This window comes from Myxocyprinus asiaticus, chromosome 29, assembly GCF_019703515.2.
Source record: "Myxocyprinus asiaticus isolate MX2 ecotype Aquarium Trade chromosome 29, UBuf_Myxa_2, whole genome shotgun sequence".
In the NCBI taxonomy this organism is placed as follows: domain Eukaryota; kingdom Metazoa; phylum Chordata; class Actinopteri; order Cypriniformes; family Catostomidae; genus Myxocyprinus; species Myxocyprinus asiaticus.
The window spans coordinates 10,429,636-10,449,859 of record NC_059372.1 but is presented as its reverse complement, the minus strand read 5'-3'; the positions used below and the strand labels follow the sequence as shown (position 1 = coordinate 10,449,859).

The following is a 20,224-nucleotide window of genomic DNA, read 5'->3' as shown; positions in this document are numbered from 1 at the left end:
TTTAGACCGCCTTGCACTGGGCTGCAAAACACGGTAAAGCGGACATGACCACGGTCTTAGCAGATGCAGGAGCCGACATCAATACAAAAGCAGTAAGGACTTCCTTTAACGTTAAAAAAAATATATGAATACATATACATCTAAACTCAATATTGAAAAATGCATTAAGTAATCAAATGTTTAATTTTGTATTTTGGTATCTCTTCCAGCATGTAAGTACACCCCACCTTCCATTCACCCTGGGTATGAAGGCTTGCTTGGGTTAATGTATCTCACGTGCGTGCCAAGTTGCCAGAAAGTCTCTGTTTTAAAACCTTCACTTCTGACATAACTCCTCGCAAAGGGTATGTGGGCGCCCAGCTGTGCAAATGAATCCAGGCGCTGTTTAAGAATGTATGTTCATAAATCAAACTCGTGTCATGTTAACAGCTTCCCTTAAACAATGTCTTCATGTATTCCAACAGCAGTTTCAGAGTAAAGCAATTTCACTGAATTACCAGCCAATTATGATTCTGTCATTAGATTTTGTTGCTGTAACCTCAGTTAATTTGTGTCCCCTGTCTTTCTGTCTCCCCCTCTCTCCTCTTTCTCTCCGTCTTTTGCTCCAACTCTCGTTCTTTTGTGTTTGGGTTTTTCGGGTTGGGATTTGTGACATGGGGCATACTAGGGGGTGAGTGTTTTGACTTTCCTTCTCCCTGTCCTTGTCTTTTTTATTTCTGTTTTGTGGTGAGATTTATCGCTTAAATTAATTAATTTTAAATTTATTTGTCATTAATTAATTTGTATTTAACTTTTTAAATTGTTCACATGTTCAGGTCATTTAACCTTCCAAAATCAAAAGAGAACAATTAGATGCTTTACATAATGAAAATGAAGCATATTTCACCAAAGTTCCATTGCTGTAATGCATCTCTCTATTTATTATTATTATTTTTACTTTTATTTTATTTTTCTCAATATGGTTATTAAATTTTTATTACTGTAATAGTTATTTTGTTATAAAATTTTTGATAACTTTTGATAGTTATAGTTTTAGTTAAAACAAATACTACCATGAGGTATAAATACAATTTAGCTTTAAATATTTAATATACATTTTTCACATTAGAGTAATGAGAATGATAGTTTTTCTTTGTCCATTATTGTAATGAGAATATAGGGGAAATGTACTTAAATACAGTGGTAGGTTCAATGGTCCAAAAAACAGACTTCATTTTTGTTATACAATATACAGTTTCTTTAAGGAGAGAAAGTGATCTCAACAGACCTCATAAAATTCCCTACCTTTATTCTTACAGGGATACACAGCTTTACACATTGCAGCACTTCACGGCCATCGGCATATAGTTGACCTTCTTGTTAATACGTATGGTAAGCTTGCTTTTCTCACAACGAAAGACTTTGGTTGAAATTGTTCTATGGAGTTATTCATTCATTCTGGTTATTCCAGATTGTCTGTTTAAAATTGCATTTGCACAGCCTTTCCATTTGGTTAACTTTATTTTATGTTGAATGTTCCTCTAACTAAACAAAGTCCACATGCTTTTAAACAAATTCTATGTGACATTATATGTGAATATTTTTATGAAGAATATTTCACTCTATCAAAGTATTTTCAAATATCTGTAATGGCATGATTATTAGTTGTCAACTTTGATCAAACACCTAATCCTAGTATTAAACTTCAGGGTATAACTCTTACAAATATATGTTTAAGGCTGCTCTGATGCTGCATTTCATTTACACAGAACCAAAGCAGCATCAGAACTGCCTTTGATACTCGATTCTGAGGTATGTCAGGGCAGGCATCATTTAGTCTGGCTTTTATGCTGCATTGTGTCTTCACACAAAATTTTAATCAGGCACAGAGCAGCCTTAAAGGAATATTCCAGGTTCATTACAAGTTAAGCTCAATATACAGCATTTGTAGCATAATATTGATTACCACAAAAATTAATTTTGAATTGCCCCTCCTTTTCTTTAAAAAAAAAAGCAAAAATCTTTTTAATGCTGCACTTTATACTCTGGGAGAGTGAAGTTAAAAAGAAACTCGCTGCTAAAATGATATCCTTGTCCATTGCGAATATTCAGTGTAGTTGTGTATGAAGCACCGCCCACACAGAGGTTACTGCCAAGCCAAGCAAGTTGGTCAACACAGCGAAATTCGCCTGTCAAAGTTCACCAAACTCTAACTCCACGCAAAATCCACGAGGGGAAATTCTTCGCCACCGGAAGTCCATTGTGCAAAATTCATTATCGTGCAGATTCCCAGATTACTTTATTTTGCCCGCGTAATTTTGCCATGTGAAGGCGCCCTAGAAACCACATACAGTAGCAACATGCTACAATTACTCACATCACCATAGTAACTACATAGCAATGCCATGGTGACCACCCACCACACGCTTCCCCCATGTTTATATGACTTTATAAAAACTTGTTTTTTGCACTATTACTCACACATTGCTATGTTATGATATCGAAACACTTTTACTCCAATGCATCATTTGAAAAATTATACATTTTCGCACTTGTATTACAGACTCACCTGCATTTACACACATAATTCAATGTGATTAACTTCAGAGGTAGCTCACCTGATAGAGGGTGATTCTCAATAGCAAGGCTGCAGCCCAGTTAGGCTGTGTCCATCCAAGACCAGTCCTTCTGAGGCTGTAGGCTGGGCTTCTCCTCAGCATGCACGCTAGAATGAGAAGCACCCAGAGTAATGTACTTTGGACTCGGAAAACTGTGGTTTGAGAACAGTCAAGCACGCAAGCTGACACTTGAGAAGAGAGTGTCATAGAAGCGACACAAGATGATGTAGTTGCTTCAGAAAATGTGCTTTTCGTTTCTCATTTTGTTTTTGGACACTATCAGTTAAATTAATGTGTTGGTTTAGGGAAAGAATGTCTGTTTTGTGTCTACCTCTTATTTCATTTTAGATCACTATTGGTTAGGTTTAGGTTAAAGTTTTAGGCGAGGGAAGTACGTTTTACTTATTAAAACCTTCATGTAATATTCAACATAAAAACCTTTATGACACCCTTTTACTTGCTTTTGGTGCCCCCGCTGGACATTTCAGTGGGAAACTGCAGCCAAAGATGTTATAAAGCACAAATTTTTTTTTACAAAATGTTGCCACGATCATGTAAATTGCTGCAATTTTGCTTTGTTCACAGGAGCAAAGGAGAATCTGAGGGACTACAGTGGTCGTTTTGCATATTATTACCTCAATATAGAGACGCAATCAAACAATCAAGACAATGAATTTTGTGAGTCAAACTGAACTCCTGTTTCTAGTTTCTAGTGTATAATTCTGTGTGGTCCACGGAATAAAGAAAGTCATACGGGTTTGGAATAATATGAGGGTGAGTGAATGATGGCAGAATTTTCATTATTGGGTGAACTATTCCTTTAACACTGCTTTGATGTTTGTTCTCCAAGCTGATGCCAATGAATGCCACAGTCTTGTCCAGGCCAGCGAGCGCAGAAACAGAAAGATTACGTCACTATTTCAGTCCATGAAGAAATGGGGATCTGCAGAAGATCTTGCGCCAGTACCAGAGGAGAGGACAGTTGCTCACCAACTCATGCTACCTGCATTCAGGCCCAGAAAGTTCTCACGGTAGACTAGGTGAACTCCAAAAGCATTCAGTTCTGCTTTAACGCCACTTAGATTATTTATCAAGCTGAACTTGTTTGTACTTTTGTACCATTTTCAGTTAGGACCAAAGGTTTGAGACTACTAGTTAAAATGCTGCCATTTTGCATTTTTTTTTATTTAATACATTTTATTACATCATATATTATCAGCATAACATATATAGTAAAAAGTTTAATTGAAAATTTGACATGAATTCCAGATTATCCTAGTATTTGGAATGTGCCACTTTTGCTTTAATGACAGCATGTACTCATGTACTACATAAGTTTGTGCAAAACCTGATGATCATGTTATCCAGAATGTGTATATATATATATATATATATATAGACAGTGGCAAGAAATTTGGTGAACCCTTTGGATTAAGCTGGTTTTCTGCATTAATTGGTCATAAAATGTGATCTCATCTTCATAAAAGTCACAAAGTATAGGCAAACACGATGGTGCTTAAGCTTACAACACACAAACAATTACAATCATTCATATCTTTATTGAAGACATAACACTTAACATTCACAGTGCTGTGGAAAATGTTAGTGAACCCTTGGATTTTATAGCTGGTTGATCCTCCTTTGGCAGCAGTAACCTCAACCAAGCATTTCTGGTAGCTGCGGATTAGACCTGCACAACGTTCAGATGGAATTTTGGACCATTTTTCTTACAGAACTGCTTCAGCGCAGCCATATTCTTAGGATCTCTAGTGTGAACGGCTCTCTTGAGGTCATTCCAGAGCATCTCTATTGGGTTAAGTTCTGGGCTCTAACTGGGCCACTCAAAATGGTGGATCTTCTTTTTTTGAAGCCATTCTGCAGTGGATTTACTTCGATGTTTAGGATCATTGTCTTGCTGCATCACTCAACTTCTACTGAGCTTCAGCTGGCACACACAGCCACCCTGACATTATCCTGTAGGATTTCTTGATAAACTTGGGAATTCATTTTTCCCAGGCCTTGAACAAGCAAAGCAGACCCAAATCACGATACTCCCTCCACCGTACTATACTGTTGGGATGATGTTTTCATGTTGGTATGCGGTGCCCTGTTAACACCATATGTAATGCTGTGTGTCCTTCCTAAACATTTCAGCCGTAGTTTCATCAGCCCACAAAACATTTTTGCATTGTGGAGTGTCAAGGTGGTCTTTGGCAAACTTCAGGCGTGCAGCTATTTTTTTGTTTGAATAAAAGCAGCGGCTTCTTTCGAACTGTCCTGCCATGGACACCATGCCTGTTTAATGTTTTCCATATAGTAGACTCATGAGCAGAGATGTTAACCAGTTCCAGTGATTCCTTCAAGTCTTCAGCTGTCACTCTAGGGTTCTTTTTTACGTCATTGAGCATTCTGTGTTGTGCCCTATGAGCCAGCTTGGCTGGACGAACACTTCTAAGGAGAGTAACCACAGTACTAAATCATCTCCATTTATAGACAGTTTGTCTAACTGTGGACAGATGAATATCTAAGCTCTTCGAGATAACTTTGTAACCCTTTCCATCTTTATATAAAGTAACAATTCTTTATCGTAGGTCTTCTGAGATCTCTTTTTGCAAGGCATGGTATACATCAGCAGATGCTTCTTGTGAATAGCAAACTCAAAATTTTTGAGTGCTTTTTATATGTCAAAGTAGCTCAAATCTTGTTTCATTAATTGGATATTAGGTTTGCCAACCCCTGACTCTAATTAGCTTTTGTTGACATCTAGGGGTTCACTTACTTTTTCCAACCTACACTGTGAAGGTTTGAATGATGTATTCAGTATGTTCAAGAACAATACAATCATTTGTGTGTTATTAGTAAAAACAGATTGTGTTTGTTCATTATTGTAACATCACATGAATAAGTAGATGTACAGGTGTTCCTAATGAAAGTGGCCGCTGAGGGTATATAAATATATATTTCACAATCCTACAATTTGCTGTTTATTTCCAGGTTAAATTAAATTTTGAATTACAGATTTTCAATGTAGTCTTAGACTTTTGGATCCCACTGTATTTAGTATGTTATGCAGTATGTTATCAAGTATTACATGTGAGAAGTGTACTGCTTATATATTATTTCTGCACTTTTCCGTAGATTATGGAGTTTAAAGTTTTACAGGTTTCATTGAACAATGAAACAAAGCATTTCAAATATCCTAAGATTCTAGTGTTTTAGCAAGGAGACAGAATTCAGTTTTACACTTGATTAGAAGCCAGACTCATCTTTAAGAGAACTCTGGAGAGTTTTTGAAGAGAGACCAAACTTTTTGAAACTAAAACCAGCTTTGGTTTGCCTTATCTTCACCTTACAAAACCTTAACTAAAGTCTGAATGGTTTACGGTTAATACGAAGGTGACTGAAATAAAACATAAATTCAAAATGGAGGATAGGTACCTTCTTAATAAATGTCGCTTGTCTTATTATGGATTATTTAGCAGTGTGTGTTATTATAAAGAAAAAAAAAAGTTTATTTTTATAATCTTTCATCAAAATATAATAGGTTTCACCACATCTGAAACAACTTTTCCTTTCTGATGACATCACCAAGGCTGTGTGGGTGGGGGAACATAATATTAACCAATAATATCATAGCTTAACATTTTACAATCCAATCAAATCACTATATAAAATCAAGTTCCCCCTTACATGATTTCCCACCGAAATATGAAAATGCATCACATTGCGGAAGTCAAATAGTGTTTGTTGCGAAAGCCATTTTTTTAGTTTACACCATTATTATTTTTCGATTTTGAGTTTTTTAATCCATTTGTATATTAAGACAAAGATGTCTTTTGCATTCCAAAGGATGATGTTGCATAAATCTGCTAATTTGTGCCTTATACTGGAGGTCTGGTGGTTTGCAGGAGTGTTAATGTGTCTTTCTTCGTATGTTTATTTTCATGTAAATTATGTTCCCTGATATAATAAATAAAAATAAACTGTACTTTCGTTAAAGTTTGCTTTTTATATTCTCATTTAATTTATTTTTGGGAATTGTTCACCCAAAATGAAAATTCAGTCGTCACTTTCTCACCCTCGTGTTGTTCCAAACCTGTAGGACTTTCTTTGTGGAACACTTTTGCAGAATTTTTTGCAGAATTTCTAGGCTGCTTTTTTACATACAATAATAGTGAATGGGGACCAAAAATGACAATAAATACCATAAAAGTGCCACAAAATCTTCCAGGTCTTCTAAAGCCATATTATAGATTCATGGACCATTGTTTTCATACTTCTTTGGTGCTTATTTCTTTGTCATTTTAGAGATCAACAGCTCCAGCCCCTATTTACTTTCATTGTATGGAAAAGAGCAGCATGGATATTCTGCAAAACATTTCCTTTTGTGTTCAACAGATAAAAGGAAATCATAATGGTTTGAGGCAACATGAGGGTGAGCTGTTATGTGAACTATTCCTTTCAACATGATGCATGTCGGCTGTTTTCAGTATGGATTGTTAGCTGATTTTCCTCTAATTGCTCGGAGCTTGTTCTTTTTTTTCTCCATAAAGTTTAAATATTTGAAGTCTTGAGCAAACCTAAAGCTCTAGACTCCCACCTTTCCTCTGGGCACTTTCAATAATCTACCGTGCCGCTTCTTTCATCACCCTCATGGATCAGTTTAACAAGATTACACCCTATCAGATCTTCCACCAGTCACTATCCACTGGCTCACACCTTCCCAGCAACACCGGAGAAAAGTTCTTTTCTCCTATCCTTCTTTGATTCCAATCAGCCTTTTGGCTTTGAGTTCTCCAGATGGAGTAAATATGGGCCCTAGCTGCCCTCCGCAAGGTCCTGAGCCCTTAATTCCATTTTAGTGGCAAAAGGGCAGCACTTACTTTGGGGTTTGGGGTATCACAGGAGTCAGAAGCAAGACAGGCAAGTGGTTTTGTCCCTCGTTTCTGAAGGGCTTGGGGGTGTTTGAAGGATAAGAGTAGCTTGCTGTAATAGATACTTATCTGACTTGCCCCACAGCCCTCAAACGGTCCTTCTCTGAAGAGATTAGGACCCAGGGAGGGCACATTAGCTCTAATCCCATGCTTTGAGGGCTCTGCCCCACCCCACGCCCCACTTATTCTCACCCCTTTCTGTTGCAGGGGGATACCTTGTTTTTGGCCCATGTGTAAGGGGAGCCTGTGGCTACACAGGAGGGGGGTCAGAGGGTGTGTGTGGTGAAAAGCATGGAAAGGCCTCTACTGCTGTGTAACTGATTCCTGGTTCTCTGAAGAGATTAGGCACTACATTGTTGGTTTGGATGCTCATTTCCATCTGAGGGCCGATCCCCCTGCCGTTCAGGGCTGCCATTGTGCTGGGGAGGGGGAACTGAAACCAGCAGCTCAAGGCCTCCTGCTTCCTTGTAGTCTTTGTTTTACAAATGCCTGAAATGTAGATGTCATGTCACAGATGCCTTACAATCTCACCAGGTATTGATTGTGAGGCCCTGTTAGGAGAAAATAGCCACATAATGAGTACATTTGTTAACCAGCTCAATGCAAGTCTTGATTTCATGAATTTGTGTGTACGTCATTTTAAATCTATCTATCTATCTATCCATCTATCTATCTATCTGTCTGTCTGTATCATCTGTCTTTCTAGCTGACTGTCTCGCTGCCTGTCTTGCTGCCAGTTTGCCTGGCTGTTCTTGAGAATAGGGAAGATATTAAGAACCATGTTGTACTTCCACTGCTCTTTTATTCTTTTCAACTTTCCTGTCTATAATACGAGCAGTCAAACATCAGGAATCTGGCTCCCCTGAGTACACATTACACTGTATCTTCAACCATACATTCCATATAAACCCCCACTAAAACACCATGTGGATGGGCCCCAAGCTACACAACAAATTCTAACCACCACGCTGCCTGTCACAGGCTAACGAACGCCACCTGTCACTCACCCCATGCAGGGGCTGTCAATCACATCACACCCAAGAGAGAAAGAGGAGGAGGCGGGACCGGGCCAGACCCCTAACAAAAGCATCATCCCATTGGTGAGTACTTGCAATGCCAGCTCTCTGTAAAGAGGAGTGATAGAGTGGGACTGATAACACAACTGACAAAAGATAGATGGGTAACGGAGGGGGGATTGATAGAGGGGAGGTGAGAAAGACTGATATCATTCACGTTCAGCTAACTTCCCTCTGTTTCGGGGTTGTGGCCTTGGCATAGCTCATTAGCCCACAAAATGAGTGTTTTGAAGACAAAAACAACAGCATTGTTTTGAGAGGGCAAGATTCCTATCATACTTTTTAAAATGGGACATACTCTATATTCATTATAAATGGCCTATATACAAGTCTTCTCAATGTGTATTGTTTTGTGTGCTTTTAAATAGTTTAAGAGCAGTTTAGACCTCAATTTTGATATTTAAATGTATTTATTTCTCATTCGTTTGTAAATGTGAAAATGTGCTATATATATATACATTAAAAAGCTATTTCTACCTGACCTGAAAAAATACTTTTGTTGTTGTAACCTAACATTGTCTTGTTCATTCAGCCATATTAATGTTTCAAGTGCACTTTAAAAAGTGGTAACATGCAATTGTTATGTCAAGGAGCTATATTTCTACCTGATCTTACCCTTGAAATTAGTTTTGTAGATGTAACCTGATGTATTCAAGTTGATTCAGTGATCTTTAATAATATTTTTGACTTAAATTAAACCCGTTACCATATGAAGCACATTTAAGTTAACGTTTTTTCAGTGTACATTTGTACATTCAAATTTAACACGGACTTACGTTTAATAACAGTGTTTAATTTAATGTACTTTTACCAAACCAGCTTCTTGACATGTACCTCTCTTTACCTAAAGAGTTAAAAACAAGAACTAGCCTACTTCCAGAAAGAAAAACTAACATATAGAAGGTGTGAAACGCTCTCTGTTGATTCCCTTCAAGCTTTTGTTAGCAGATCTTATTCACACCTGACTATTGGTCATTCTAATGACATGACCAGCCTTTTGTCTGCACAGTGGTATGTGATGAGCACTAAATGAAGTCACACCTCTGCCCATTGTCATTATCAACTCATTAGGACACACATACAGCAGTCAATGGATGATCCTCCACTCCGTCAACCATTCAATTTCCATTTTGGGTAAAAAAGCAGATATTTTCGTTTTCTGTAATCAGACCAATGTGTTTATGTCTTGACTTGCTTAGTATAATAATTCCTCCCCACAAAACTGATGTTTTTTTGTTTTTTTTATCCTGAAAGTCATATATACTAAATAGATTAATACATGCCTAGACAAGTTGCTTGATTACAAATGTTCTTCTATTGCTTTCAGAAAGCATTCTGAGAAAAGTGGATCTAACTTTTCAAAATTAACTTTGTTGGTGTAAACTAATGTAGCCATATTAAATAATAGTTTGACTTTAGAGTTTGTTGACAAGACATTTATATAGTTAAACATCCTTAAAACAAGATAGCTTTATCTGAAAAGTTGCCATTAAATACTGTATCATAAAATGTATCTTGATAGCATTGTCAAAAAATTAACTTTTACATTTATGGGGCAATATTGTCCCCTGGATTTGATTTTCTGTTTTTTTTTTTATTTATTTATTTATTTATTTATTTTTTACCTTTGAGGGCATATTTTTTAACCATTTTCAACTTTAACTGTGTCTCATCCTTTTATGTCAAATACTTCAATTTTATCTATTAATTAATACAAATTCTCAAGATTGAGTATTTATTACCTCTTACCCTTTGAATTAAACCAGCATTAATTAATATTATGTGTATAACTAGGACTATAATAGAATATTTAGAACTATATCAGATGTTACAAATAAAGAACAGAAGAATTAATTACGAGGTCACTTTTTGCCCCTTATTTGGAATTTTTATGGCATTTTTTATTTATTTATTTATTTATTTCATTTTGGTGGCATTTTTTGCCAGAAACACTTTAATATCTGATTGATAGGGTGTTTTGTCTTATCTTTTCAATAGGCATTTTTTGTTACTTGTTCAAAAAATAAATCTCACTAAATGGACTATTTTATTTTTATATTTTCTAACACTTTCCAGCCACTTTTGCAGTACTTTAATCCAACAGGCAAGTTGTATCCTATACCATTTTTATGTGCATACTTTTAATGTTTGTTTTTTTCTATAAAAGGAAAGTAATATTTACATCTGTATGTGCAGGCACCACCATCATCAAAACAGTGGTTCCATATAAAATTGCTTTTATTACATTTAAAATGATTTACTTTTATTTACAAAAGGCGACCTATAAACATTTTCTGACATTTAACCATAGAAAATGTTTAATTGTGCTTCATGTGGTAACATCTAAATTAACTGGTTTTATTCAAGTCAAAAATATGATTTAATATGACTGAATCAATCTGACCACATTAGGCTTTAAGGTTCAGATCAGGCAGAATTCCCTCCTTAATGTAACAACTGCCTGTATTCGTGTTTTTTTAAACTGTAATGTTATGGAGGAATAAAACTGGCCTTGAAAGATTCTTTATACCTGAGAAGTGTCTTGTAACACTAAGTCCTTCCTCTGATCATGTCTTTGTTGATTTGTATTTATTAATCTGGTTGATCTGTAATGGTTAACCAGTACAAACCACAAGGATCTTGAAATGAACTCTAGCAGAGTGAAACCAATTTGAATTCCAATTTGCTCTCTAGAGAAATCTCTACACATGTTAATCTTGAGTCACGGTTTCAGTGCGCAGAAGAACTCATCTGTCTTATCTGAAGACTACTATCTCACATGTTTCTCCTCTGCAAATGACACATCCCCTGAGCAAACGGTCTTAACCTGACCTGTCAGAACAAGAGTACACCTGTATTGTGTGCAAGTAAAGAGGAAGGAGAGGAGAAAGCAGAGTTTGAGAGGAACACAATTATCACAGGCCTGAGCTGCTTATCTCCAGAGATGCAGCAAAAGCTTTGCTCTTTGCTCTCCGTTTTGACCATTGTGCTAGTTGAGTAAATTTGCTCGTGGCCCAAGGGGATCTGAGCCCCACCCTGCTTCCAAAATCTCTCTTGTCTCTCTGTATCTGTCTGCCTGTCAGCCCTTGCTCTGTCTCACATGTCCACACAACATCACACTAAAGGACACACAATCTTAATAAACATTTCTAAATGAAAAGTGGCTAACTTTTGAGAATGACAAAGAGTACTTCAATACTTAAAAACTTAAATATTTGACAATATGTTAAAACTGATTTTATGATCTGAAATCATTCCTAAATATTGATATGTCATATTAACATTTTAAATGAACTCAATGAAAGTGTAAGGGAACAATGCATGCCACCACACAGTTAAATTCAACCTAGGATGTTATTTACTAGATAACATTAAAGAGCAAGTTTAAAAAAAAAAAAAGTATTTCCAATGTCAGAGACCCTACACCCCCTGCTATTGGGTTGTTTGCTGTGCTTTTCTTTCCAGGGCATTGGTATGTATGTTTAGGAATTCTAATCTTATCTGAGTATCTCCCTACATTAACATCTGTTATGCTGCAATTACCATATACATTAGTCGACACCTGTCTCACTTAAACCTATTTAATTACACCAATTGTACTGGTTTGTTGTGGGCAAAAACAAAGTCATCCCCTTTTCAAAGAGGTTTGATGTCACATTAAAGCCAAATAATTCATAGTTCAGTTTGACCTGAAAAAAAGAGAAAAAAACTAAATGCAGTGCGCAAAAACGAAATATTCCGAAATAGATGATCGCACTTAGACTATGCCTAGTTTTTGTTATTAAAACAAACATGCAACATTTAAAAGACCTCTGAAAATACATCGTGTTTTTAAGGCAAAAAAAAAAAAAAAAAAGAGATGAATAGCCTAATTACGGACAGATTAGACTGCGGATTTTATATTTTACTTCAACATAAAGAGAAAGGTGGAATATTTAATATTTCTTTGATGCAAAAATGGGCCAAATTCTCAAATATCCATTTTAGTAAATTCGGTAGCACTTTAAAATAACATTAATAATTACTTAAACTGGTACGTTCAAAGATAGATAAATATAAACAATTTCACGACATGCCTAACTTAAACTGTTTTGTTTTTATTATTTAATATAATTTAAAAATGACATCATGCAAAAATGTTTGCTAATGTTTAGTGTAAGTAAATCAAACTTGCAGCCCATGTTTATTAGGATTCATATACAATAGATTTTTTTTGTTTTTTTTTTTGCTTGTATTAAATCAAATCTATTGCGAAAATAACCCAGCTAAAGTTTTAAAACTAGTGTTAATTAGTTAAAATCACAATAAGGCGTTTTTTTTAACCTTTTCAAACCCCTCAGACACACACATTACACCATGTTGCTAATCAAATTCTGATAATCGCTCGTCATGTCGTGTCTTGTATCGGTTTGCTCAGACAAAAAGATGAAACAGTCTCAGCAAGATGGAAAGAAGTTTATTCTAAGACGCTAATGTGCGACATTTGTAGGTGTCTTGATGGCTTTTACCGGTAGGCTATCGGAGTTTTCCAGGTTGAGCTTTTAGCAATTTATTATAAAACGTTACCTCTAAAAATCTAAGTAAAATAGCCTACATTAATCAAATAAAAATTAATAATATATGTAAAAATATAATACATTAATATAAATCAATCTAAAACAGTATAATAAAACTGGAATATTTAAATCACCCTATTAAATAGTATTTTTTTTTTTTTTAAATCATTAAAGAATATTGTTTTGATGTACCAACATCAAAACATTAATTCCATTTAAGAGCATCTCCAGAAAGCGTGAATTTCAAATGGAGCCCTACTATTTTCCACTCTTCAGATCGGATAAGACTGAGATAAGCATCATGAGTTTAAAGACTTTTAGGGGCCGTTAAGAGGAACAACAGACATTCTCCTTTGAAGGGATTTAGTCCCAGTGAAGGCCAAGAGCTTTGGAGCTCAGCTGTCAATCAACGGGTCTGACACCGCCCACTGGTGGGGATCCGCCTATATAGACAGCCAGTGAACCCGAGGGATTGACATTCAAACACTAGAGCTCAGGGACTAAGGATGCCTGCTTCACCAACAGGGTTTGGAAACTTCATGGACAGAAACATCAACATGCCCGCTGGATATCAATTATTGGGCTGCCCACCTGGAATGCACCAGCCTCCTCCACATCTGCTGGGCATGGCTGGGGTGCCCTTACCTTTTTCAGGAATACCAGGGTACAGCTTCATCCCTTACCCTCATCCGGGACACATGGCACACATTGTAAGTATTCAGCATCATAAAGCCTATGATATCTCGTGTTAAATATACAGTATGCATTACAATGAAATACAAATAGCCTTGGTGAAATATTGTGTTCTCTAGCTCTTCAAAGTATATTTTTAATCATTAAAGCCTATTCAATATAGTATATAGGCCTATATTTTTACATAGGTGTATAGTGACAAAAACAAGATAAATGTTGTTCATATTCTCAACTCGAGTCCTTTGCTTATTTTCAGAGCAACTCCTATGACCTCAAGGTTGCATCACCTTATCATCAAGCTCTTCTCGGTCGCGGAGGACCCTATTACACACCCTATCGCCCCATACCTGCTGATGACCCCAGCCGGGTCACCAAGGTGGCCACCAGAGAGAGCACCAGCGCTTTGAAGGCCTGGCTCAGCGAGCACCTCAAAAACCCATATCCAACCAAAGGCGAGAAGATCATGCTTGCCATCGTCACGAAGATGAGCCTCACGCAGGTCTCGACGTGGTTCGCCAACGCCCGGCGCCGCCTTAAGAAGGAGAACCGAGTCAGCTGGGCCTCCAAAGGAAAGTCTGATGAGGAGGATGATGAAGAAGATGGTGAGAGCGAAGAGGAAGAGTCCTTGCGGAAAGGCTGCACGGAGGATGAAGATGAGATTGATCCTCAAACAATCGATGAGGAGGATGTAGAGGTGTCAAAGTCCGTGGAGGAGCGTTTAGCAGAAGGACTTGAAAAGTCAGAAACGTCGGAAAAGTCCGAGTCACCGTGTGAAACTAAAAGAGAGGTGTGTAAGCAAAACTCAGATGTGCAAAAACCCAAAATCTGGTCACTTGCGGAAACCGCGACCTCAGATACCAAACCCAACGAGTTTAAACATCTTCAAAGCCAGACTCCAGACTTTGGGAAATGGTGGGCTGGATGGCCTTCAAGGGACACATACTCGCCTATAAACCTCTCCACACATGACCTTTTCAAACAAAGTCAATGAAACTGTTAATCCAAGACATTATAGAGTCAATTTTGCACTTTGAAACCTTCGAATCATTGGGAACTTGTTGTGGAAGTTTGCATTCAAGATTGAATCCAATGCCTGGTTTAAGAACCAAAGCAGTATTGTGTAAATATTGTTCATTTATTTTGTTTAAATTATAAATGCATTTACTTGATGTGCTGACCTATTTTTGCTAAAATAAAACGTAAAAAACGTAACTTGTTTTGGGCATGGTCAATGTCAATGATTTAGAAATGTTTAAGACGCTAAATTGCAAAAGATTCACATTCTCCGTATAACGATTTAAAGAGACAGTGTTCCTTAAATTCGTGTTTCTACTTTCGACTTAGCGATACTGTTCCATTGGCAAATAAAACGATATTGTTGCAGAAGGTCCAAAAATCACAAGGCTGAGGGAAAGCAAAGCTTTTGTAAAATGGCGGCAAAAGCAATATGAAAAAGTAACCAATAGTAATAGTGACATTAATTATCAATAACCGAGAAAATATTCTTCTGCCGAGCAATAGAACATTTTAGCTAAGCCGTACTTTGTTTACTGTTGTCGGTTGTCCAAGCAACACGTCACCTTGGCGCGAAAACTTTTTCAAACGCGGCTAGTCCAATCGGATTTTCAGAGTCGACAAAATGCAAGGCTTTTATAAAACGCTGGAAAAATCAATGTGGCTTTTAATAATACCAGAAATAGACTAAATAATTATCTGCCAAGTAATAAAATTAGAGTTCATTAGATTAACCGTAGTTATTTACGGTTGCAAGAAAACGTAGCGAATTGGCGCGGTCACAGATATCGGCTATTTTACAACGAACTCGAACGCCATTCATCCAATCAGAATTCAAATTTGGAACTATCCGATTTACAGTCGAAGATGTATCCACGATCACCGTTTAGAATAACTCGTAAACAGTTGAAAACGTAAATAGATGATAATTGTCATTCAAGATGAATTCGCAGATTTATGAGGCAGATCAAGGCGCGTTCAAAGCGTCCTAAATCCAGCCTTGAAGCGAAACCTTCAAGGCTGGATTTAGGCTTCATCTAGGTCTGATCTGTTAAAAACAAAGCAGTGCGGATTAAGGACATTAATTGTTCCGTTTTAAAGGGTGATAATTAAGATTATTCTCCTGTTTAGTCACAACTTGACTGACTAAAAAGTGCCTCAGGGGCTTCTACGTTAGCCCTCATCTAGCACTCAAAAATAGGTGAAATGGGATCAAACCTGAACAAAGTGACTTTTGTGAAAATAAATGAGTTATGACAAAAATGAGTCAGGTGCAAAACATGTGTATATATATATATATATATATATATATATATATATATATATATATATATATATAATAAACTGGAAGTAATAAAACTTGTAATTTAAAATGAAAATTCAAAATGTACATCCTGTTAAAATCAGATCAATTCAATCGATCAACCTATCATGCAGTTTTGAATGCGCAAATATTAGATTTAAATAGTTGCTACTGTATTTATTTTAACGGAACAGATTTCAAGTCCAAAAATTTGAATTAAATGTAAAAATTATATATATTATAATGCAGTAAATATTTCACCAACATTATTATTATTATTATTTTATTTGCATCTAGTCGTTAAGAAAAAAATAGTGCGAGAATTGATGGATCAAACCAAACTACTAAATAAAATACCAAGTAAACTGAACTATCAAGTGGTGGGGCAACAGAAATCTGGCATCCTTTGGTTTCTTTTTTAAATCTCTCTGACACAAACACAGCAATTGGATTAGGCCCTAATGACAATATTCTGTTTTTGTGGCCTCCCCTCTGCAGAAAGAATGATAAAAGGAAAACTCTCCTTGCCAATCACTGAGGTCTTCATGTAAATTCAAAGGCCTGTGGCCTGTTAATCCAAGGATAATGAGAAAACCCCTAGGTACAAAAAAGGATCCCCTCCCACCCACCCCCAAGCACATATTCACATCTAACACACACTGGGCACAACAATCTCCACCATGCCCCCTTTCCAGTGGCCCAAATGATGTGTAATCCTAGTCTAAACATGACAGGCCAAAGACTGTGATAGTGAGATAAGGATTGAGGTGTTGAACAATAGTGTGAGATACAAAGCCTAAATCGGCCGTCAATGTGTCCCAAAATAATCTCCAGCTCCAAGCATATGGTCAGTGCAGCTTTATTTATAATTCAACAAGCTACTTTTTTAATTTGTTTAAATACAGCAATATTACATGAGCAGAATTGTCTGACTACTCATGTCAAAAATGCATGCATCAAAACAGCAAAACACATTTTGCATTTTGTAAAGAAGAAAATGTTAGTGGAGTTATACTACAGAAAACTGTAATTTGTAATGGTTATTGTGAGCAAATGTGAGACTGAATATTTAATTAATGTATTCAGGTAAACCCTCTATCTGCCTCCACTTTGTCCTCTCCTATATATTAGTCCACATACATCTATTTTAAAAATAGCAACAGCAACCTCCTGTGGACAGTTGGAGTATCAAGTCAAGTCATTTTTATTTGTACAACACATATCTTTTCAAAGCAGCTTTACAGAAAATCATGCTTTAGCAGAAAATGAAACTGTAATATCTATAAAGTCTTAGAGTCATCATTGTGTAGTTTGATTAAATATGATCGTAAATTGTGTATAAAAATAAATAATTAAATAATAATTGTATTTAGAACCTCAGCAAGCAAGCCAAAGGTGACTGTGGCAAGGAACACAAAACTCCCTAAGATGTTGGTTAATGGAGAAAAATAACCTTGGGAGAAACCAGGCTCACGGTGGGGGCCAGTTCCCCTCTGGTTAAACAGCATGAATATGATACCAATATTAGTTATTTGTGTGCAGTGCAAGTCATGGTTTAAAATTTGTAAACTAAGTAAGTGATAAGGGCCAGAGTTTAAACAAAGATGCTGTATGAACTTTAAGATTAATGACTAATGTCTTTGAAGTCCATCCTGGATTAGCTGCAGAAGTTCACATAGATACATTGTCCTTTGTTAGTTGGCCGATGAAGGCTTTTGTTGGCAATTAATTGATAGTCCATGTATTCCATTTCAAGAGTGTTGTCATCAATAGACAAAGGTGATGCAGGTAGAGATCAATGAGGTGCATCGCAGTTCAACCGGCAGGTCATTGTGGTGAGGTTCGGTGGGGTCCATCCTATATCCAAGGTTCGGGCAGTTGCATATGAAGTATCCGATGTCTTACAGCTGGAGTTTGCATCAGTTCATCCTCTAAAGTCCATCATAAAAGACTGAAGTTATGTCTGGCTAGTGCCGGCTGTAGTTTGTCGTCATCACTCAGCGACACTTAGCAGTGGAGTCCGACACCAAGCATGTCACGGCTTCGGTGAGTTTGCCGGTTTATTCTGTTGTTTTGTTTTTCTCTCTCCCTCATGTCTCACAGATGGAGCCGGCACGCATGATCAGTGTTTCCATGGGAACATTGATTGTTCCCGGGTAGATGCTGATCATGCCACTGATTAACGTGCTAGCTACACTTGTTCCGCTCTGACTGCACTCCCTACTTAATCCTTGTGTGCCCTCACTGCCTTCGCTAGATTATTGTTTGTGCTGTCAAGCGGCTAACCTTGCTTTCTTTGTCTAGTTGGTGCTGTCTTGTGTATATGTTGGTTGCCTGTCTCTGCCCGCATGTTGGGAAGTGTGGTTACCTTCCAGTTTGCTGTACACCTGTCCTCGCTGCCCACGGATATGAATCCCGAGATTGAGACGGAAACAAATAGAATAATATTAGTGTAGATGCCATTCAATTTATTGGAGATTCATAGATTATGAGAAATGTTTCTGGTTCCGGTAGACCTAACTAAAGCAGCCTAATTTTGAGTTGATGGATAAATTAGGTGACTGCCTGGATAAATTAACAAGTCTTTAGTCTAGACTTAAACGGAGTGAGTGTGTCTGCATCCCGAACAGTGTTAGTGTTAAACTATTCCATAGTTTAGGAGCCAAATATGAAAAGGATCTACCTCCCTGTGGATTTTGATATTCTTGTAATTATTAACAAGCCAGAATTTTGTGATCGTAATGGACGTGACGGAATATAGCGTGTCAGAATGTCACTTAAGTTCTGTGGAGCTAGACCATTCAAAGCTTTGTATTTAGTTAACAGAAATTTAAAATGAATAAGAAATTTAACAGGTAGCCAAGGTAATGACAATAAAATGGGGCTAATATGATCATATTTCTTGGTTCTAGTCAGCACTCTGGCAGCTGAATTTTGAACCAATTGAAGTTTATTTATTGAACTTGCAGTACATCCTCCCAGTAATGCATTACAATAATCTAGTCTTGAGGTCACGAACACATGAATTACTTTTTCGGCACCAGCAACAGAGAGCATGTGTCATAACTTAGCAATATTTCTGAGTTGGAAGAATGCTGTTCTATAAACACTGGAAATCTGATTTTCAAAAGACAGATTGGTATCAAATATACCACCCAAGTTCTTCGCTGTAGAAGACGATGCAGTACATCCATCGAGAGTCAATTTATATTTTAGTGGCTTATTTTTAGAGGTTTTGGTCCAATAATTAGTACCTCTGTTTTGTCGGAATTGAGTAAAAGGAAATTTCTGGCCATCCAATCTTTTATTTCATTGATACACTCAATTGTAAAATTTCATTGGGTTTAGAAGAAATATAAAGTTGGGTATCGTTGGCATAACAATGGAAACTTATTCCTGATAATATCTCCCAGGGGAAGCATGTATAAGGAGAAAAGCAGAGGCCCTAAAACGAATCCCTGTGGCACTCCATACTTAACTTTTGTTTGAATTGACAATTCCTCGTTTACACAGACAAAGTGGTAGCGGTCTGCTAAACAGGACCTAAACCATGCTAATACAAGTCCAAAAATGCCAACATAACTCTCCAGCCTATTCAAGAGAATGTCGTGATCTATGATGTCGAAGGCAGCACTAAGATCTAAAAGCACTAGAAGTGAAATGCAGCCGTGATCAGATGATAATAGCAAGCCATTTGTAACTCTGATAAGTGCAGTCTCTTTACTGTGATGGGGCCTAAATCCTGACTGAAATTATTCATATATACTCTATTTCTCTGTAGAAATGAATATAGTTGGGAGGACACTACCTTTTCTAGTATTTTCGACATAAATGGGAGATTTGAAATCGGTCTATAATTAGCTAATTCTCCAGGATCAAGCTGTGGCTTCTTAATAAGCGGTTAAATAACTGCCATTTTAAAAGTTTCTTGGGACATGTCCTAAGGATAGCGAGGAGTTAATAATATTAAGAAGAGGTTCTGAGATGATGGAGAATATCTCTTTAAAAGAGCTTAGTTGGTTTTGGATCTAACATACACGTTGTGACTTTT

General features: G+C 36.9%; 1 protein-coding gene across 3 annotated transcripts; it reads left to right on the top strand.

Annotated features, from left to right (window-relative positions):
* Positions 1-351: 351 nt before the first annotated feature.
* irx7 (iroquois homeobox 7) lies at positions 352-15,068 on the top strand. 3 transcript variants are annotated; one of them, XM_051661901.1, is made up of 6 exons: positions 352-670; positions 1,299-1,371; positions 3,183-3,275; positions 8,548-8,631; positions 13,689-13,873; positions 14,113-15,068. In XM_051661901.1, the coding sequence occupies exons 5-6, from the start codon at positions 13,703-13,705 to the stop codon at positions 14,845-14,847; spliced, it is 906 nt and encodes a 301-aa protein (XP_051517861.1). In that variant the 5' UTR covers positions 352-670; positions 1,299-1,371; positions 3,183-3,275; positions 8,548-8,631; positions 13,689-13,702; the 3' UTR covers positions 14,848-15,068. The 3 variants fall into 3 exon arrangements, 2 of the variants coding, with proteins under 2 accessions (XP_051517861.1, XP_051517859.1); XR_007893765.1 differs by lacking the exons at positions 8,548-8,631; positions 13,689-13,873; positions 14,113-15,068 and adding an exon at positions 3,448-6,607; XM_051661899.1 differs by lacking the exons at positions 352-670; positions 1,299-1,371; positions 3,183-3,275; positions 8,548-8,631 and having other exon boundaries at positions 12,881-13,873.
* Positions 15,069-20,224: the final 5,156 nt, after the last annotated feature.

What these genes read in the sequence shown, in the direction of transcription:
- irx7 (XM_051661899.1), top strand. Translation starts at nt 13,670, where the DNA reads ATGCCTGCTTCACCAACAGGGTTTGGAAACTTCATGGACAGAAACATC. An exon ending in CGGGACACATGGCACACATT is followed by an intron (nt 13,874 to 14,112) that starts GTAAGTATTCAG and finishes GCTTATTTTCAG; the next exon opens with AGCAACTCCTATGACCTCAA.